The following is a 19,816-nucleotide window of genomic DNA, read 5'->3' on the forward strand; positions in this document are numbered from 1 at the left end:
TTAGCCAAATTGACCCCTTTTGACTCAGTCCCCAGGGGACACAGCCCTTTCATTTGTACAATTTTGAAACCCTACCCCAAGGGGATGCTACCGGGCGAATATGAGCGATATCCATTTCTTAGTTTCAGAGAAGAAGTCGTTTATATCAATTTAGCCAAATTGACCCCTTTTGGCCCCGCCCCTAAGACCCCCAGGGGGTCAGCACCACCATTTGTACAATTTTGAGTCCCCACCCCATAGGGATGCTTTTGCCCACATTTGGTCAAATTCCGATCTGTGGTTATGAAGAAGTCAATTGTTGACGGACAGACGACGGACGCCACGGTATAGCATAAGCTCACCTTGGAGTAAGAGTTTGATTATAATACAATAAGATAGCTCTCAAATATTCTACTCAGCATTCCTTTGTATCGTGCACAGGGGTACAACAGAGCAGTCATCGATCCAAGTGCTTACCTCACTCAGCATTGCTTCCCTGGTAACTTCAGTACAGACACTAACCCACACAGCCACAAAAGCTAGCTATTGGACTATACAACTGAAATGGCCATACATTTGAATCATCACATGGCCATACATTTGAATCATCACATTGACATATTACTGTTAATTTCATAACAGTGAAAAAACACAGGAAGACACCTCTCTCTCTATCATACTAATGGTCAAATTAACAAGTGTTGTGAACGTAATTCATCATATTGATAATCAATACACTGAGAACACAAAAATAATTCTGAAATGCAGATTTTATGATAATTATATCAAATTAGATATTCAAATACATGTAATTCTGAATTCTACTCTAAATCTATAAAACAAAAATTAACATTTCAAGTGTTTAAATGAAACTATACAAAAAAAGAGAAGATTTTTAGTATAAATTAAACTATCGTAAAAAAAGTTTTAAGGAAATGAATATTACAATGTTCAGAAAAAAAATCATTTTGTAGTGAAATACGTTGAAGATAAGATAAAAATATTACAGAAATCACAAACATATTATCAGGTCTCATAATGTAGCTCTATCAAAACACCTCAATCCTCTGTTGATTGTGTAGGGCAACCACTGTACACAGGTTTACAATTTGAATTTAACAAAATAAACCAAAGATGGAAGAAGTGATCTGGTGTTGCTTCCTTGTGACTTGGCTAAGAATTTCAAGGTCTGTATTAACACCTGAAGGTCTATCACAGTTAACAAAGTAGCGAGCCACATAAACAGATTTCGGTATTACTATGATAGATATACTGTAGAGTGTAGCATCTGGCCAGGGTGAGTTTAGTCTCATGGAACCTACAAAATGTCGATATTTACACTCCTACATAGTAGAACAAGTATTGTGTCCATCACATTCATATTAGGTATTTATGGGTGAAATATATTTAAATTTCAAACAAGAATTTAATTCCTTTGTGTTTGGCACTTCTCTGGCCGTTGTGTCCCTGTTTGAGCAAAATTCTGGCTATGTTACCAATTTTAACCCCACTCAACTTGCCTCCAAGTTTTCTCAATTTGATTCTATTTGAGCTGAACAGATCTTAACTATGCGTTAACATTGGAAATAAATTTGTTCATTTGGTATTGTGCCAACTTCAGAAAAATTTGACAAGAGTATTTTTGACAAATTGATGGACGGATTCAGCTCTGCATTTGATCACAAAATATCTAAGCATTTATTACAGTATTATGCATATATGTCCCTGTCTTCTAGACTCCTCCTCTACTAACTCCTCTTCATCATCCAAAAACTCATCATCTGATGACACATCTACATCATCGTCGTCTATCAGATATCTAGTTTCCACTTCATCATACTCACATCTATCTGGTTCAACGTCGTAGTCACTATCATCATAACACTTTGAATCAAAGTCGGAAAATGTCATGTTACTAGGATTTTCAGATAAATCAAATTTGTTTTCAGGAATTGTAGAAATGTTTGTAAATTTGCCAGTTTGAGACTTAGTTGTAGATTTTCGCTGCGAGACCAAGTTATAATCTGCTTGACCTCTGTCTTTGATTGAAAACATTTTCCTGCTTTGATCAATGCTTTTTTCTGGGATCATACTAGATATCTGTCGGAGGCTATCTGATTGGTTCAGCTTAATGTTTTTAGGTAAATGGTGGGCATGACCACAGTTCTTCATGTACCCAACCATGGGGATGGGTAGGGGAGATGTCCAAGGGTCTGGCTCAGGCTGGTGGAAATCCTGTAAAATATCACAAGATACATAAGAAAGTTGGAACAGTGGGTTGGAGAAAACAAAGAGGTGACATTATGGTATGAGGGAGTATTCATCTGGAGTTAAGGAGGAAGGAAGATGGAAAGTTACAAAAACCCAAGTTGGGAGAAAAGAAAGCATGATATGATATGATGTAGTCATCTGGATTTATGTGTATACCAGAGTTGAGAGAAAAGAAATAGTAAGCATTATAGTATGGAGAAGAGAAGAAATGGGGCTTGCATGTCCGCACGATGTTCTATGGATTAGGAGAGATTTCCAGAGTATGAACTCACCACTGGGTAAGTCACTATAACTGACCTGCCATATTTCTGTAATTATTGACTATTTCAGTTATGGTCGCATTAGTTTTAATATCTTATATAACTTATCCCAGTATTTAAAAGGTTGTAGTGTACCTGGATTAGCTGATAATGTAGCAGCTCCTTCATCTCCGCTAACTCACGACGATCCTTGAAGGCTAAAGGTGAGCGGCCATCCTGAGGTAAAAAATGAAAATACAAAATGTACTTAACAAACATACGTTGGAAAATGAACAGCACTTCTTACATTGGATGTTCATATGTACATTCAGGGTATGCCAAATATATACTTACTGGTTCAAATAAAGGGGTGTTTTTACTACTTTTCAATAAAATAGTACCATCAACTCATATTTGAGTGGCTTTTATATCGAAATACATGTACATGAGTATGAAAAAATTTCAAAACAAAAATAAATTTGGAAATTATCAGGTACTGATTATGTGAAAAGACTTAGAGAAGACTTAATCCAAATTGATTTAGATATTTGATGAAGATCAAATTGACGTTCCTTCTTTTGAAAATGCAATACATCTAATATCATAACCCTGGTATTATCTGTTATACATAAAAAAACTTTTTAAGATTTTTATGCATCTAATCCCTGCAACCTTAAGTGTAGGTCAAGGTCATTCATTTAAACTAACTTCATAGGTAGTCATCTTGTAATACTACTGGCTCAATATCATGACACTGGACCACTATATCAACACATTTGATCCCTTTGACCTTGATTACCAATTTGAATATCATGAGCCTGGGCCTCTTTGTTATTGAAAATTTCATTAAAGGAAACAAGAGGCCATCGCCCTTAACATCATCTGACAATTGAATCATTATATACAGAAAGCAAAATTTCATCAACGTTCCCCTTTTTGGGCCCCTCTGTCCCCAGAGGTTACACCAGCTTCATTTATATAAAATATGATTGCCCTTCTCCAATGATGTTTCAAACCAAAGTTGGTTATAATCCACCCAAGGGTTAGGGAGGAGTAGAGTTTTAAAGCAAAATTTCAGCAAAGTTCCCGTTTTTGGAGCCCCACCCCACTGGCCCCAAGGGTCAGACCAGCCTCATATATATAAAATATGATTGCCCTCCCCAATGATGTTTCACACCAAATTTGGATGTAATCCACCTAAGCATTGAGAAGAAATAGAGTTTTTAAGGACCCTTTGGATCAGATGACCTAAAAATTATGATTGACAGAAAACGGATGGACAACAGATGCCCCAAAGTGAGTTAAATTGGAAACCATTACCCTGGTAATAGACCGATTCACCATGAAATGTAACAGTAACCTAATGAGTGACTGACAGTAAAAGTTAATCTGTACAGTGGTCACCTTGTCCATGGTGAAGTCCGAGGCTCCGTGGTCCACCAGGATGTCCACTATTGCTTTATTGTCATCAAGTGCATAGGCATAATGTAGGGCTGTCCTGAAAAACTGACCAAATAAACATCAATTACTTCTTTTATCAAAAACCATGCTGATACATCTCTCCTCATCCTGTTTCATTTCTTTGTAATTTCACATACAAACAAATAACACAAATCTGTTTCTAACTTGGACGATAAAGTAATCTTCACTTGTCTAGGAGATTCTTGACATTCTTTTTCAAAAGCTTTGCAGAGCCTTACTACTGCGGTTAGACACCAAAGTGGATGGAAGTTTCTTTGTTCCACCCTCAAGGGAGGGAAAATCCCTTTTTTTGCCCAATTTACCAAATGACAAGATCATCAAAAACAAAGATTTCACAAATTTATACTGAAATGTTGACAACCTTAATACACAAAATAAATTCAAAACCAGTAACAAGATGTGACCTCCTGAACTGAACAGACTAAACTCCCCTGAAAAACTTAACTGAAGCAGTATGGTACTGTAGGGCGACATACCTGGTCCCTAAGAGAGTCCAGACGACAGCCCTGCTTATAAACAAGAGTTTCTGCTAGCAAGTGTGTGAGCTCAACATTCCTTCTCAGTACGACTTTGTGTAGTGCTGGCTGGCCTTCTCCCTAGTAGTAAACAAGTCAGTAGTTATACACAATCTGTATATAATTCTTCAAAATAACATACCATAACCTTCCAAAACACACATACAAAACATGTACATACACTACACGCATGCATCCTGCACACAGGGGAGGCGGTCCTTAAATTACCTTGGCTGTCAATAGGACGTTAAACAATTCTAAACCTAAACCTAAATCAAACTTATATAAATTTTTGTCAGGAAATAATACAATCTTTTCCTCGCTTACATTCTAACACTAAATATACTGTAAACACATACATTTTGGTGCACTCAAATTTTAGTGCACCACCAAATTACGACACATTATTAAATAGGGGTTTCCACAATACTCACCATAGAAAACAAGTACAGAAACTGCAATTAATGCCGTAGCAATTTAGCAGAATGCTTCCAGAGTAAAAATAACTAAAATAAGATTACCACTAAAATATGTACTATTGCAGTATCAGAAAAACTTTGGTAGATCTAGATGACTTTCATTATAAAATCATATTACTGCACTCATCTGTAGATAGTACTGCACTCATCTGTAGATAGTACTGCACTCATCTGTAGATAGTACTGCACTCATCTGTAGATAGCAGTCATAATTTACTCATTAGGGATGCCTTCAGTCAGATATGAGTGATATCCAGTGCATAGTTCTAGAGAAGAAGTTGTTCATAACAATATGTATAAATAAAGTTAAATTCCAATATGTGGTTCAGAAGAAGAAACAGTTGATGTCCAGATAACAGACAACGTATGGATGCCACAGCATGACATACGCTCACCTTGGTCCTTCAGACCAGGTAATCTAATAAATTTGGTTCTTCAGACCAGGTAATCTAATAAATGGATAACAAACTCATGTTTGGCCAAATGGATGAAAGGTAACCCTATATGCCTTTGCCACTTATTGTGGAATAGGTTCATGACCCCTTGTGGACAGGATGAAATCAAATCCCAAATCTGCAAGGGTTGTCACCTTAACTCACCTGTAGGCGACTGTCACACATAAACTCTTGGAAATTATCACAACCAAAGTAGGTGATACCCGCCTGTACTTGTTCCTCATCCTCCATTTCTAGAGCTTGGTGGAATTTATAGATGTGTTGCTGTAACATCAGACATACAACTGTACATTGTCATCAGTCTTATTCAGTATTGGTTTTGACATCATAAATATTATAACTGTCAATTACAGGTGTGACATTATAATACAAGATAGCTATATAACTGTTTATTACAGGTGAGACACTATACTACTAGATAGTTATACAACTATTTATTACAGGTGTGACATTATAATACTAGATAGTTATAAAACTGTTAATTACAGGTGAGACACTATAATATTAGATAGTTATAAAACTGTTTATTACAGGTGTGACATTATAATACTAGATAGCTATATAACGGTTAATTACAGGTGAGACACTATAATACTAGATAGTTATAAAACTGTTAATTACAGGTGTGACATTTTAATACTAGATAGTTATGTAACTGTTAATTACAGGTGTGACATTATAATACAAGATAGATATATAACTGTTTATTACAGGTGAGACACTATCATACTAGATAGCTATATAACTGTTAATTACAGGTGTGACATTATAATACTAGATAGCTATATAACTGTTAATTACAGGTGTGACATTATAATACTAGATAGCTATATAACTGTTTATTAAATGCATAATATTATAAATATTAGATAGTTATAAAACTATAAACCACTTTTTGCATGGGATTAATTTTCACATTAATATATGAGAAGAGTTAATCACGATTTCAAACTCTTCCTGACTATTTGTATAAAAATAACACCATTGGATGGCGGCCAAGCTACTGATATAGGAGTCTGGCAGAATCCATTACTATAACAGCTCATCATAGGCAAATTTAAAGTCATTTTTATATCTGCATTCACAAAATCAATTATTCATGATTATGTCTGAAGAAGTAACCTTGCGAAATAAGGACATCTGTATTAGCAAAATCTAAGTGATTTACAGTTACTGTTTTTGACAGTAACAGGTGTTACATTTTAATTATCAGATATACTGTATAACTGTGAACAAGACTCAATAACCTACAAGCTTTGAGTTACATGGACATTACGATAGATGGAGATTAACTCATTTAGACTACGTAATAGATTGATGTCTAGGTACGAGATGATCCCACCTGGTACTGAGTGAGGGATTCAGACAGCATTTCTCCACTGGCATCACACTCATGGTTGTCATGGTTACCAATGTCGCCCAGACATAGGACCTAGATGACAGAGAGAAAGAGCAGTACTGAAATTCTATCCTCACATAATTTTCATCCTAATCTTTATTAGACATACCATCTAATGTGAATAATTCATCTCATGTATCAAATGCAGAAAAATATCAAGCAAAAATATTCAAATAAATATACTCAAGAAATTTGAAATATAAACTTTATTTATCTTAAAACAATTGCAAAACAAGTTATATCAACTGATATTAATCACTCTTGTTGGCTAGGATGGAAGCACATGAGGGGTCTTAGTGTGGGAGAAAGCCAGAGGTGCCTGTGGAAAACCCACGTAGTCGGCCAGGTTATCTGAAGATTTCTGATGTTTTATCTGCCTTTTGAAAACCACCCAACCACCAAAGAATTTGATTGCTATGAATGCAATGAAAAATGTACTTAGATACCAACATAAATCATACATGTGTCCTAGTTGGTATTACATTGTATCATTTTTTCCAAAATATTTTCTGTAAACATTATTTTTTACCCATACTTCATATCATGTTAGTTGAGTAAAGGGACATAACTCTATATTGAGGGACTTTATAACAATTTAAGAATATGACACTTGCACTTCCTTTCTTTCAGAACATCACCTACATCCTGTCAGCCAGAAGATAGGGAAACTAAGTTGTTACCTGAACAAGAATGTAGCTCTAACTGGCTGACTTTGATATACACACCTCAACTCCTTCAATCCTATTGGAATGATATGTGTACTGTTCTGTACCCCGGGACAGCATTTTCGAAAGATTACCTTACTGACAGCCTCTTAGGGACAATATTTTAAAATTACATGTATTAATTTACTGATTCCTAGGATGCTATGTTCTGTCTCTTAGTAAAGTATGCTTTAGAAGATATCTTACTTTTCGCTGGGATGGGATGTTTTTTGTTCTGTCTCTCAGTAAAGAATTTTAGAAGTTACCTTACTGTCTGCTGGGATGGGATGGTAACTGTGAAGAGCCAATACTTTTCTGTTTTTGTCATTTGCCTTGTCTGTCCACCATTTATACACAAACTGTCAACAGAAACAGAAATAAAACAATGAGAAAAATCAATCAAAACATTTCTTTAAATTAATTTAATTGCCACTTGATACCCCGAAGCACAGTTTGGTGAGGATGGCATCAGCAGTTCCGGAGATTAGCTAGTTACATTGCTTCGGGACAGGACGGGATGGGTTGGGATGGGACAGGACGCAGCGCAATGGGAGGGGACATGACGGACATGGGTAACACTATATGCCCCCCCCCCCCCCCCCATTTCAAGGCGGGGCATAAAGGAAGGCACTTGTTCCCTTTCATTTACTTTTACACATACTTATAGTACTTATAAACTTGAATTGTACATTTCAAATTTTATACATTAAATTATTCTATAAAACCACAAATTATTCCAATCAATTACCAGGGAAAGTCTTTGAAAGGTCTGAGTTATACAGATTTATAGTATGTTTTACAGATTACCTCAGTCCCCATACCAACCTGCACGAGTCAAGTGCATAATATGACCTTGAGCTCTCACCTTGTCAATGACTTCTATAACAGCATCACAACCTTCTTTTTCTGCATACTCTCGAGCTGTTAGCCCACTCTCCTCTCTAGCTGTAACCATGGTTGCGGATGACACTTCCAAAATTGCCGTCACCACAGAGGAATCTACATCACAGTCTACACAGTGGAAGAGAATGTTTTTACCCTGAAAAAAAATTAGAATATTTTTACATGAACTATTACATTGAAAATTGATAAACTTCCGAGTCACCATGTGGATGGGTTGTCTGTTTTTAATCTTACCTTGTAATAGAGAGTCTCCACATGGACAGGTGTCTGTGGAATCAGTAGCTGGAGTGTGGATGCATGGACTTTTGGGTATTCCAACATCAAAGCAAACAACAGGGGCAGGTCTGTCTACAAACAAGGTGTTAGTCATTAGTCTGTTGTAAAAAGGTCCATAGTACCTGTATCACTCAATTGTTGCAATGGCTCACATTCCTGAATTCTGTGATTATAAAGAGAAATATTTAGGTAATGACTATGAAGAACATTGCCCATTAGACTGTGTGTGTTAACCCTACCTTGTCTTTCGTTGTCATGGTGCAGTGTACTCGAGCTCCCATTGATAAGAGCAATTTGATGATCTCTGTGTTGTTTTGAAGAGCAGCATAGTACAGTGGGGTTGTTCCTCCATCACCCTGAAGTATGAATAGGCTTGTAAGATTGTAAATTAATTAAGTTTTCCTAAAATGTTTCTGCTAAGAACTGCGATCTAAGACAATGAATGCACTGTTCAGTTCTGTATATGGCAAATCAGTAACAAGAGGACCAGGGGGCCTGTATTGCTCATCTGGATATGGCAGTGAACATGGGAAAACACTCTACATTTCTACAGAAAAAGGATTTTGAAGAATTTTCTTTATTTCCCATATTTGGTCTACTCATCAGAGCCAGGACCCACTGTTTATACAAAATTGGTTCCTCTTCACCCAATGATGCTTCAGACCAAACAGAAATAAAATCCTTTCATTTATGCAAAGAAGAAGGATTTAAATCAATTTGGAGCATATTTTCCCTATTTGACCCCGCCCCTTCAGGACAGACGAGAGCAAGGCCAACCATTTATACAAAACTAGTTCTTCTTCACTAAAGGATGCTCCATACCAAATATGGTTGAAATCTGCTCAGTGGTTCACAAGTAGTAGTGTAAAGTTGACAGACAACAGGCTCTGCGTCACAACAAACATTCCTTTGTTGACCATATGCTCTGAATTTTATCATTTAAAATTAAAATGCTGTTTAATCAGAAGACATCCCTGTAACATTTGTCAGAGAAACAGTGATGTTATGTATTTATTAGATTTCAACCAGTGATCAAAGGAGACAACTCACCAGGTTTTTCAAGTTCACATTGATGTTGCCTTTTTTTCTCAACAAATCCTCCACATATTTCACATCCCCAGCGAGTACCCCATGAGCTAGAGCCTTCAGTAAGAGATCAAGGTCACATTAAAGCTCACATGTTTTTAGCAAGTACCATGCAATACTCCGATACAAAATTGTTATTCTCTGTGTACGATTTCAAAACTATGCATTAAAACTAGAGAAATAAAATAAGACAGCTTAGCCATGTGGCATATGTTTTCTTCCATTAAACTAGTATAAATTATCTATATTCATTTAAAAAAGATTGTAACAGGAATGTTTGACAGTCTTACCATAGAGGTGTGGATTCCACTGATAATTCCTATGACGTTCTCTGTTCCTACATCAAATGTAAGGTGTAGTAAACTTTTCCCTTCCTGTAACAGTAGGATGGATAACCATTTGTTATAATATATTGATAACTACCAGTCTACCACTAATTTGCATCGTCAGGTACCCACGGTGTATATATTGATAACTACCAGTCTACCACTAACTTACATCACCGGGTACCCACGGTGTATATATTGATATCTACCACTAACTTACATCACCGGGTACCCACGGTGTATATATTGATAACTACCAGTCTACCACTAACTTGCATCGTCGGGTACCCACGGTGTATATATTGATAACTACCAGTCTACCACTAACTTACATCACCGGGTACCCACGGTGTATATATTGATATCTACCACTAACTTACATCACCGGGTACCCACGGTGTATATATTGATAACTACCAGTCTACCACTAACTTGCATCGTCAGGTACCCACGGTGTATATATTGATAACTACCAGTCTACCACTAACTTGCATCGTCGGGGTACCACGGTTTGTATATATTGATAACTACCAGTCTACCACTAACTTGCATACATCGGGTTTACCCATGTGTATATATTGATAACTACCCACTAACTTGCATCGTCGGTTACCCACGGTTTGTATATATTGATAAAACTACCCCAGTCTACCACTAACTTGCATCGTCGGGTAACCACGGTGTTTATATATTGATAACTTACCAGTCTACCACAACTTGCATCACCGGGTTACCACACGGTGTATATATTGATAACCTACCCGTCTACCATCTTAACTTGCATCGTCGGGTACCCACGGTGTATATATTGATAACTACCACTAACTTGCATCGTCGGGTACCCACGGTGTATATATTAATAACTACCACTAACTTGCATCAACCGTGTCACCCACGGTTGTATATATTGATTAACTACCCACTAACTTGCATCACCGGGTACCCACGGTGTATATATTGATAACTACCACTAACTTGCATCACCGGGTACCCACGGTATATATATTGATAACTACCACTAACTTGCATCGTCGGGTACCCACGGTGTATATATTGATAACTACCAGTCTACCACTAACTTGCATCGTCAGGTACCCACGGTGTATATATTGATAACTACCAGTCCACCACTAACTTGCATCACCGGGTACCCACGGTGTATATATTGATAACTACCACTAACTTGCATCGTCAGGTACCCACGGTGTATATATTGATAACTACCAGTCCACCACTAACTTGCATCACCGGGTACCCACGGTGTATATATTGATAACTACCACTAACTTGCATCACCGGGTACCCACGGTGTATATATTGATAACTACCACTAACTTGCATTGTCGGGTACCCAGTGTATATATATTGATAACTACCACTAGCTTGCATCGTCGGATATCCATGATGTACCATTTTTATTCCCCGATAAATACAAATTAACTAAAGAAAGTGATATGAATGCAAACTACCAAAAGGATTCACTAATTCCCCAAAATAAAGAATCTTAGAAAAGTTCCTAATACTTTACAATGTGTATACATGATACAAGATTTAGCTAAATAATGCACTGCAGTAAAAGGTTAGCTGTACTACTGGCCAGAATTACTGAAAGGAAAATCAATTTTTTTTTCTTTGATGTGAATGAATTAACATCATCACTAGATCTTGTGAAGCTACATCTGGAGTACGAGATGTGTAGTGCATGCATTAATTATTTTATTTGATGACTTTATGTAAAAGAGTTATTGCCCATGGTTCTTTCATCTATCTGACCTGTTCGACATCCACACGGCACCACTGGTTGACTAAGAAACGCACTTGGTGAACCTCATCAGCTGCAACTGCCCTCCAAATTCCAGGCTACAGTTCCAGTACAAACAGATGTATATGTTAAATAGCAGTGTACAATTTACCAACATCATCGTCTTTAATCTACTATACTGGAACTAATACCAGGTGTGGTGTTCAAATAAGATTTCATTAAATTCATGAAAAGATGGCTTACTTTATTGATATGCCAATACAATCTGATAGGTCTTTGTGAAAAGATGTTTTGGAGATGTGATCTATACACTATTTCTAAAATGTACATTTTCCCCCCAACTCTGATTTCACACATGAAACATATATACGAGAAAATAACTACTTCAGTGTTTTTTTTAGAAGAATCTTGTGTTAAGTTGAACAGGGCAATATGATATGTACTTCTGTTTATATCACTTTAACAGATAAGAGCAGTCTAGTTCTGAATCACAGAATTTTGAGTCCATGTCCAAAGGAGGCAAGACATCTTGTTTAATTTTGATAATACACAATAGACAATGCAGTAATGTAATCTCTATTAAGAGGCCACTCTCCATTAAGAGGCCGTTTTTCAACCTCCCTCGAGTGGTCGCTTAATAGAGATTCGACTGTACTACATTGTATATACATACCATATACCTCGCAAACAGTGTCTTGATTGACCGGCCAATGTGAGACTTCCGGGCTTCTTCATAAGCACATGTATTGTTCTGGCCAGAGTAAAGATTACAAATAGTACAAATGCACATGTACCAGGGTATATAGTTTTATTGCATCGTGAGAAGTTAATATATCTTTGTTCATCAAGGTAATATTGAATAAATCATAAAACAAAATATTTATGAGGCATAAAAATAAAATGTGTATGTGTGAAAACATATTCTTGCAAAGAACCCTAACAGGATTTAAACCTGGGTCTCCTTAGTGATAGGGCTCTACTTCCTGAGTCAAACAAACACGCTCCATAACCTGAGTGACAGAGAGAGTACAAGCCAGACTGAAATGTTTCTCTTACATTTGTATAGCTATAGGATCTCTCTGATACAATTATGAACCAAACCTGGAATCCTAACTCCCAGAGTTTGATTCCCTTTTTCTGCGTTGAGAGATAAGGTTCTCCTGCCGGACAACATTTGTTTTTTCCGGGTACTCTGGTTTCATCCAACAACAGGACCCTCTGTACACTTCCTAAGGAAAGTCACCACAGGAAAATTACCTCGTTTTTAATGAAGACATCAGCATTACATCTCAGCATGGCTTCTACCACATCGTCCTCCACCAAGTCACATGACAGGATGTACTGTAGTAACGGGGTTGTACCGCTCTGTAGTATCGAAAACAAAAACCATGAGTAAACTACCTGGTAAGTCATGTGACTATAACAAGGTTACAGTATCACTCTGTAGAAATTCACTGAAACATGTATTATTGAAAGATCAACTTTCTGTTTGGTTTTGTCCAATTGATCTCGGGTAAAGTGAATAATCGATGACCAGGTCCTGGTACACCCATATTACAATTAAATGATATCAATATTTTGTCAGTTGGAGCTAGGATTGATACTCTCAACATACCTTATTGATGTGATTTATGTTGTATCCATAGTTACGGAGTATGTAGATGATTTGCGTAGCCTCCTTGTGAGATTTGGGTTGAAGACACAAAGCATCCACAACATGATGGTACAAGGCAGGGTACTGGAAATAGGAATGCTTTGTTACTGACATTTTAACTGAACAGTTTGCTTATTTCAAGGGTTTATCACCCTGTGAATAACCAGGTTCATTATGATGCAGAGTCTTCTAATAGCTAGTGGCTACATCATGGGAAACCTACCATTTGCTATCCTAGCCTGGTTAAACAGAATTTCGGGGAATTATGATGATGATTATTATCATCCTGTTATCCAGTGAATTTCGTCGGTATAATATCTTCGCGTATACATGTCACCAGTGTATTGAATTATTTTTTTATAAAAATTACTGATGTAGATCAGACTAAATTGATCCATATCATAATCCAAGATGACAGCTGAAATTTTCCTTCTTGCATAGGGTCTTATCTGGGAATAAGTGACCACACCCCTCATTTGCCAATTTTCAGTGCATTAGCCCCCTGGCCTTTAATTCAAAGGTTTCTGATATTTCATCTGCCTTATAAAATCTTTAAAAAAGTCTCAAGAATAGAATGTAGAGTTGAATTCTGGATTTTAAACATAGGTTTTCATTCCTAGTGTAAACAATTGGTAGATATATTTACCTTTAAGACACCTTCCCTGATTACATCGGCAGTCAGCACCAGTAGCTGGTCTGGGCACAGCTGGTCAGTTACCTCAAGGATACTCATCATCTGTTGGAAAAGGCCAAAGGGACCTGTGTTTGACTATTCTACATAGAAAACTAAAATGAAACGTTTCCAGTATTTGAGACCATAGCAACTATCTCATATTTCTTAAACAATTTGAACAGACAATTGGTGCTGTACACATTATACAATCAAATAAAATCACTGATAATTCAGGATGTGCTAATGTCGGATTTTGATAGGTTCCTCACTGGTTATAAACCAACCAGCACCTAGTTTCTGATTGGTGCAATGGCTGCTTTCAAATCCAAGAGTTAGTAGACTTTACCTTGCTTCAACAATAGACTTGCATATGTAGTTAATAGACATCAACAGCCACATCAGTGACTAAAGTTTACTCGTAATACAAAAGGAATCAGTGAGCTAAATGAGACTACATGTGCCCAGACTCAATCTGAAACTCTTTATTACCTTATTACATATTAATGTATATCTTTGTATTTTTTGTTTGTTTTTGTTTTTATATGGTAGTGCTTAAGCTAGCTTGCTCAGAAAGCTTGTATTATTGAAAAATCAATAACATTTCATTTCTAACACAAACAAATATGCATGAATTAAGTGTCAGTGCCAGGAATTTTGTAAATAAAGACTTGATTCAGTTTCCAAACATGTAGCGGTCACCAAGATTCAGAATTCCTCTAAAGTAGATTGATGTCCCCACATTTAGGACATTGCTACAAGTTACTGTTTACTGTCTGTATATAGGTTGTGTTGTTTTGCTTGTTTGCACTATATAAACTGAAATTGGGCAAGGACAATGGTTAACCGATAGTAAGTTACTGTTTACTGTCTGTATATAGGTTGTGTTGTTTTGCTTGTTTGCACTATATAAACTGAAATTGGGCAAGGACAATGGTTAACCGATAGTAAGTTACTGTTTACTGTCTGTATATAGGTTGTGTTGTTTTGCTTGTTTGCACTATATATATACACTGAAATTGGGCAAGGACAATGGTTAACTGATAGCTCAGACTAAGGATCATTCTGGACCACACCAATGTAAAAGTGAAGAATAAAGTTCACCTTTAACACTAGCTCAGTCTAGCAGGAATATCCCTTTAGTCAAGTGTTAGAATGTGTTGAGTATATAGGTCCCCTTACTAGTTCAGTCTAGTGAGGATTTCCCTTTATCCTAGTGGTAGCTATAGGATGCTTGCATACAGAGAGCGAAAGGTCGCTATAGTTCAAAGGCTGGCACGGGCGGGGTATTTTTCATTTCTCCTTCCTATTAAAGATTTGATGCTGTTGACCTCTCTAAGTGAAAGCGTGGGAGACCGAGAGGCTTCCGTGGAGCTTAAGAACCTGGGTTGTAGTTGTCTTCAGGGGCAAAGACTTTGTGAAAGAGGGAGTAGTGTAAAAGTGGAGAGTATAGGTTACCTTACAAGCTCAGTTTTCCTTTAGCCTTGTGGTAGGATGCTTGCCTTGAGAGCAAAAGGTTGCTAGCTAGTTTGAAGCCCAGTATGGTATATGGGCAGGGTATTTTTCATTACTCCTTCCTATTACAAATACCAACTCAGTAAGACTATGTCGTTGTGAGGTTGCTGGGCAGTAGTCAAAGACTGCTTTTATAGACATATAAGTTAGACTATAATTTTTAGTATCATCATCTTATCAATTCATAATAGCTAGTAGATATTCTATATAGCTTATAGTCTTTTTTCAATATTATGGAAAAACCTCAATATATCTGTTCATCTTAGATATACAGTATCATAAAAATATGATGATATATCAACAAATTGCATATTATAAATCGCCATAATGGGTGTATGGATGTTATAGCAATGCACAAATGTAATGACGTACATGTTTATATACAGCGTTACAGTATAAGCTTAGCCTGTCTGGTTACTGATGAAAAAATCTCGCTCACACAGGAAAATCTGCACATTTCAGAAATTTTTGAGCAGAAAAAGTCATAATCACTGTGTTTATATATACCTCTGGGCATGTTTTCTGTCTGGTCTCGGGGAAGACGGTTATTTTGGCGCAGCATCATCAACCACTATCGATCAGCTTCAGCAACCGTGTAGGGGAAGTAACTCTAATTACAAGCGAATCGTCCGAGGCTCAGTGAGGGAATTTGAATAACAACAGGAATGATTCATTTGCATTATTTAAACAAGTAAAATGTTTGTTTAAATTCAGTGTGTTGGCCCCAAACAGAATGGCGACACATCATCTACTTTGCAGGTCTGACTTGGACAGATTAAACTTCCCTTCAGTAAAATTTAATTTAGAATTTAGGACCTTAATAACTTCTATCCGAAATATATTCTACATGCATAACTATAAATGTACAGCACAGTAGATATACCAAACATTTATCTTAATCATGTTAATTGACACTTCGGAATGAAGCCCAAAACTTGTCAACAGTTAGCTTTCGATACCCCCATCCTGCCCCAGAAAGGGATCAAATATCCCGCTGTATGCCAGATGGGAGGTCACGTGACACGCCAAACACAAAGAAAAAGGTTAATTCCTGTGGAGTTATTTTTAGCAGTGCTTCTCGCAGCTGTTTAGTGGCATTTTCCGGTTATGGAATTATGGGAAGACAGATGTTCAACATGGCGACCGAAGACAGGGGATTCCCTCCAAGAATGGTGCATTGTTCGAAGTTTCACATGACATAGCATCTAGAAGGATTGTTATGTGACATTGCACATGGAAGATGGAAAAATAGGTTGTAATACACAATATCGCATGCGTCATAGTAGCTTACGATGCATGTTATTACGATTTTTAATGACAGATCGTAGTGTTATTCCGTCGGAAAAAGTTTCAACAAGTTGTAAGTTTACAATTCTGGACCCGAATCACTTAATTACCGGACTATATGTGTGTTGTTTAGTGTCTTATCAGTCGTGTCGTGTCGTTTGACGATCACAGACGATTCTGCTTGTTAATAGAGAGAAAACTGTTGTGTTATGTCTTGTTTTGATGGGTAACCTGCCATGTTGTGGGTCCTAAATATAGACAGTTCAGCATGTAATGATGTTGTGTGTATGTCGATAGTCATGTAAAACTCCACTTAAACAATGCCGTCAGGAAGATTGATTTGTTTTGTGTGTGGAAGCCTAGGGGCAGAAACAATATTGAATATAAAACCACAGGAGAGGGGCCCCTACTTTCCATTTCTTGAAAATCATGACCCTCCAAAGGGATGCCGTCTCCCAAAGAAGGATGGACGTGTGGATTCTTGCAGAGTATGCTACATGTTTTTGAGTCAACAATGGGAAACTTATGAACGATCCAGAACCCCGGCAATTAAAAGGCTGTACTGGCTGAAGAGATCTGATAATGGGCACTTTACTGGAGCCGAGATGAGGATACAAGGGGAGTATATCGCGCAAGTGATGGGTTTACAGTATCAACCGGGTGTTTTTGATGGAGGAACGTCTCCAGGTGAAAGTCGCCCAGATAATTGCTCACCTGTATCTGTACAGCGCTCTGATGGAAGGCAGAGTTCTGATTACATTGCCCAGCCCCAGGTTGCAATACCTACAAATTTCAAGCAGTCACAGGCAAGTAAACCCTCATTTAGTCAAGAAAACAGACATCTTGTTTCACAAGGGTCCAATAATCCACCTCGGAATGCTGATACAATTCCACATCGTGGGACACTTGCTGATGGAGCCTTGGATTTGTCTGTTGCTGCTAAGAAGATGCCGGAAGGAGGTAGAGTGAAACTTGGTCATGAATCTGAAAGCATTAAACACATCTGTTGTTTTATTTGTACTAAAGAATGCAGCATTAATCAGAGCAAGCTTGTCAGCACCTGCCGACAGCCAACTAGTGAGCCTTACTTTCCTGTTTTGGGACATTTACCTCAGGCTAATAACCCAAATGCTTTAACCAAAAATGGTCAGGTTAGAGTATGTGTTGGATGTAAAAACCTGCTGTACCAGCAATGGCAGGCCTATGAGATGTCTGGCATCCCTATGCAACATAGGACTTACAAGCTCTATGATGATGTATCTCCTCTGACTGGAATGGAAGGGAACAGCAATATCAAACCAAGAGAAGATCAGGACACAAAACCGCCACAAGCTTTCCAACATGTCTGCTATCTCTGTGGACATCTGTATCCAAAGGAACTCATCCAGCCTTTGTATACCATCCCACCTGGTCATCAGTCACTTGGAACTCTTTTCTTTCCATTTATTCGAGATCTGCAGAGGCCACAGGGAGCACACCCTTTAAAATCTGATGGTACAGTACTGGCATGTCGAAATTGCTTTGGTGACTTGTATCAGCAATGGCAAGTATTTGAGTCTGAAGGTACACCTTTGTATCGGCGTCCATATTCACTGTCATTTCTCAGTAAAAAGATAACATCTGAATCTGGACATGTTGCACAGCCGAAAATAAAACAGGAAGTGGAGACAAATGAAGGGGATGGTGGCCCTTCTTCATCTTCCTCTGACGTTAGTCAACCACTCAACATTCAGATAACAGAGAGTTCTACTACATTAGAGAGCAGTACTTCCAAGTCCAACACTGCAGGCTCCCAGGGACTTCTGGCTATTGCTACCCCAGGCATTGGGTCTGTGACATCTAATCCCACTTGTTCAGAACCTCCCTCCTGGACTGTTGCGGAACAGATGAAGAAACAGCAAAATCAAGAACAAAAAAGTTTAACCGTCCCACACCCACTACAACAGGTGTCGTCAATTCCAAAAAAAATCTGCTTTTTATGTGGCACAAAATCAAGAATATCTAAAATGCATATTCTATGTTCATATCCAACTCGCCATGAAGCTAAGGGGGCGAACAGCCAGATGGTTCCCTTTTTTCCATTCTTGGCTAATAGAGATCCAGCATCTAAAGCAGAGTCTATGTCTGAAGATGGAACAGTCATGGCCTGTAACATTTGCTTTCACAGTCTTTTGAAACAGTGGAATGAACAGGAAGAGTCGAAAAATCCAGCAGAAAACAATCGTTGGCTGAGAAAATACACTGTTCCTGAAATGATTGGCTGTTATGTGTGTTCTAAAAATGTCAAGCGCAGGAACATGCAAATAATTAATATTTCCCTCTTCCCGAGTCTGAAGGATCACCCTGTCCCCGCCAATGCCCTGATTGTTGATGGTGGTGAAGGCATCACTGCATGTGCTACCTGCTCAAACAGCCTTGGACATCAGTATGCAGAGTTTGAGAGGATGGGGGTCCCCATCGAGATGAGGAAGTACAACTGGGTTAATGCCAGCCAGACTGACACTGCTGAAAATCAAAAGGCAGACCACCAACAGGTATTGTTATTATTACATTGATCTTGTGTATGATGTTAGCTTTTATCTACAATGTATTGTTTGGGCTTTCATTTTATTCAGTATCAGTATTTGCTAGATGATTTGACCATGTTACATGTATATCGGGCAGTAGTAAACACACAGTTAGCAGAGGGTGAATAGTTTTCTCCATTGAAATAGAAATGAAGTATGTGTTTACATTGTATGCATTTGTAACCTAATAAAATTGGGTATTAAGGAAAATCATTTTTTTCAAAGAAAAAGATAGCTTGCATAATTT

At 37.6% G+C, this 19,816-nt stretch overlaps 2 protein-coding genes across 3 annotated transcripts in view; one reads left to right on the plus strand and one right to left on the minus strand.

Moving 5' to 3' along the window:
• Window positions 1-242: 242 nt before the first annotated feature.
• Window positions 243-16,644, minus strand: LOC117338123. Its single transcript, XM_033899332.1, has 18 exons — window positions 16,223-16,644; window positions 14,177-14,266; window positions 13,492-13,614; window positions 13,134-13,241; window positions 12,550-12,627; window positions 11,888-11,974; window positions 10,079-10,162; window positions 9,753-9,845; window positions 8,942-9,058; window positions 8,661-8,774; window positions 8,389-8,562; window positions 7,790-7,882; window positions 6,763-6,852; window positions 5,565-5,684; window positions 4,448-4,567; window positions 3,894-3,995; window positions 2,646-2,726; window positions 243-2,214 (listed from the first exon to the last, which is right to left on the minus strand). The coding sequence occupies exons 2-18, from the start codon at window positions 14,264-14,266 to the stop codon at window positions 1,681-1,683; spliced, it is 2,208 nt and encodes a 735-aa protein (XP_033755223.1). The 5' UTR covers window positions 16,223-16,644; the 3' UTR covers window positions 243-1,680.
• Window positions 16,645-16,846: 202 nt separating this feature from the next.
• LOC117338122 (genetic suppressor element 1-like) overlaps window positions 16,847-19,816 on the plus strand; it is a 105,088-nt gene continuing 102,118 nt past the window's right edge. For both annotated transcript variants that reach the window (XM_033899330.1, XM_033899331.1), the window contains exon 1: window positions 16,847-19,536. In XM_033899330.1, the coding sequence (XP_033755221.1) occupies window positions 17,323-19,536 (2,214 nt within the window). In that variant the 5' untranslated portion in view covers window positions 16,847-17,322. The remainder of the gene's footprint in view (window positions 19,537-19,816) is intronic.

The sequence above is a fragment of the Pecten maximus genome, chromosome 11 (assembly GCF_902652985.1).
Source record: "Pecten maximus chromosome 11, xPecMax1.1, whole genome shotgun sequence".
NCBI classification, from domain to species: Eukaryota; Metazoa; Mollusca; class Bivalvia; order Pectinida; family Pectinidae; genus Pecten; species Pecten maximus.

What these genes read in the sequence shown, in the direction of transcription:
- LOC117338123 (XM_033899332.1), bottom strand. Translation starts at nt 14,266, where the DNA reads ATGATGAGTATCCTTGAGGTAACTGACCAGCTGTGCCCAGACCAGCTA. An exon ending in TCAGGGAAGGTGTCTTAAAG is followed by an intron (nt 13,615 to 14,176) that starts GTAAATATATCT and finishes TCCTATTTCCAG; the next exon opens with TACCCTGCCTTGTACCATCA. An exon ending in ATGTCTTCATTAAAAACGAG is followed by an intron (nt 12,628 to 13,133) that starts GTAATTTTCCTG and finishes TACTCTGGCCAG; the next exon opens with AACAATACATGTGCTTATGA.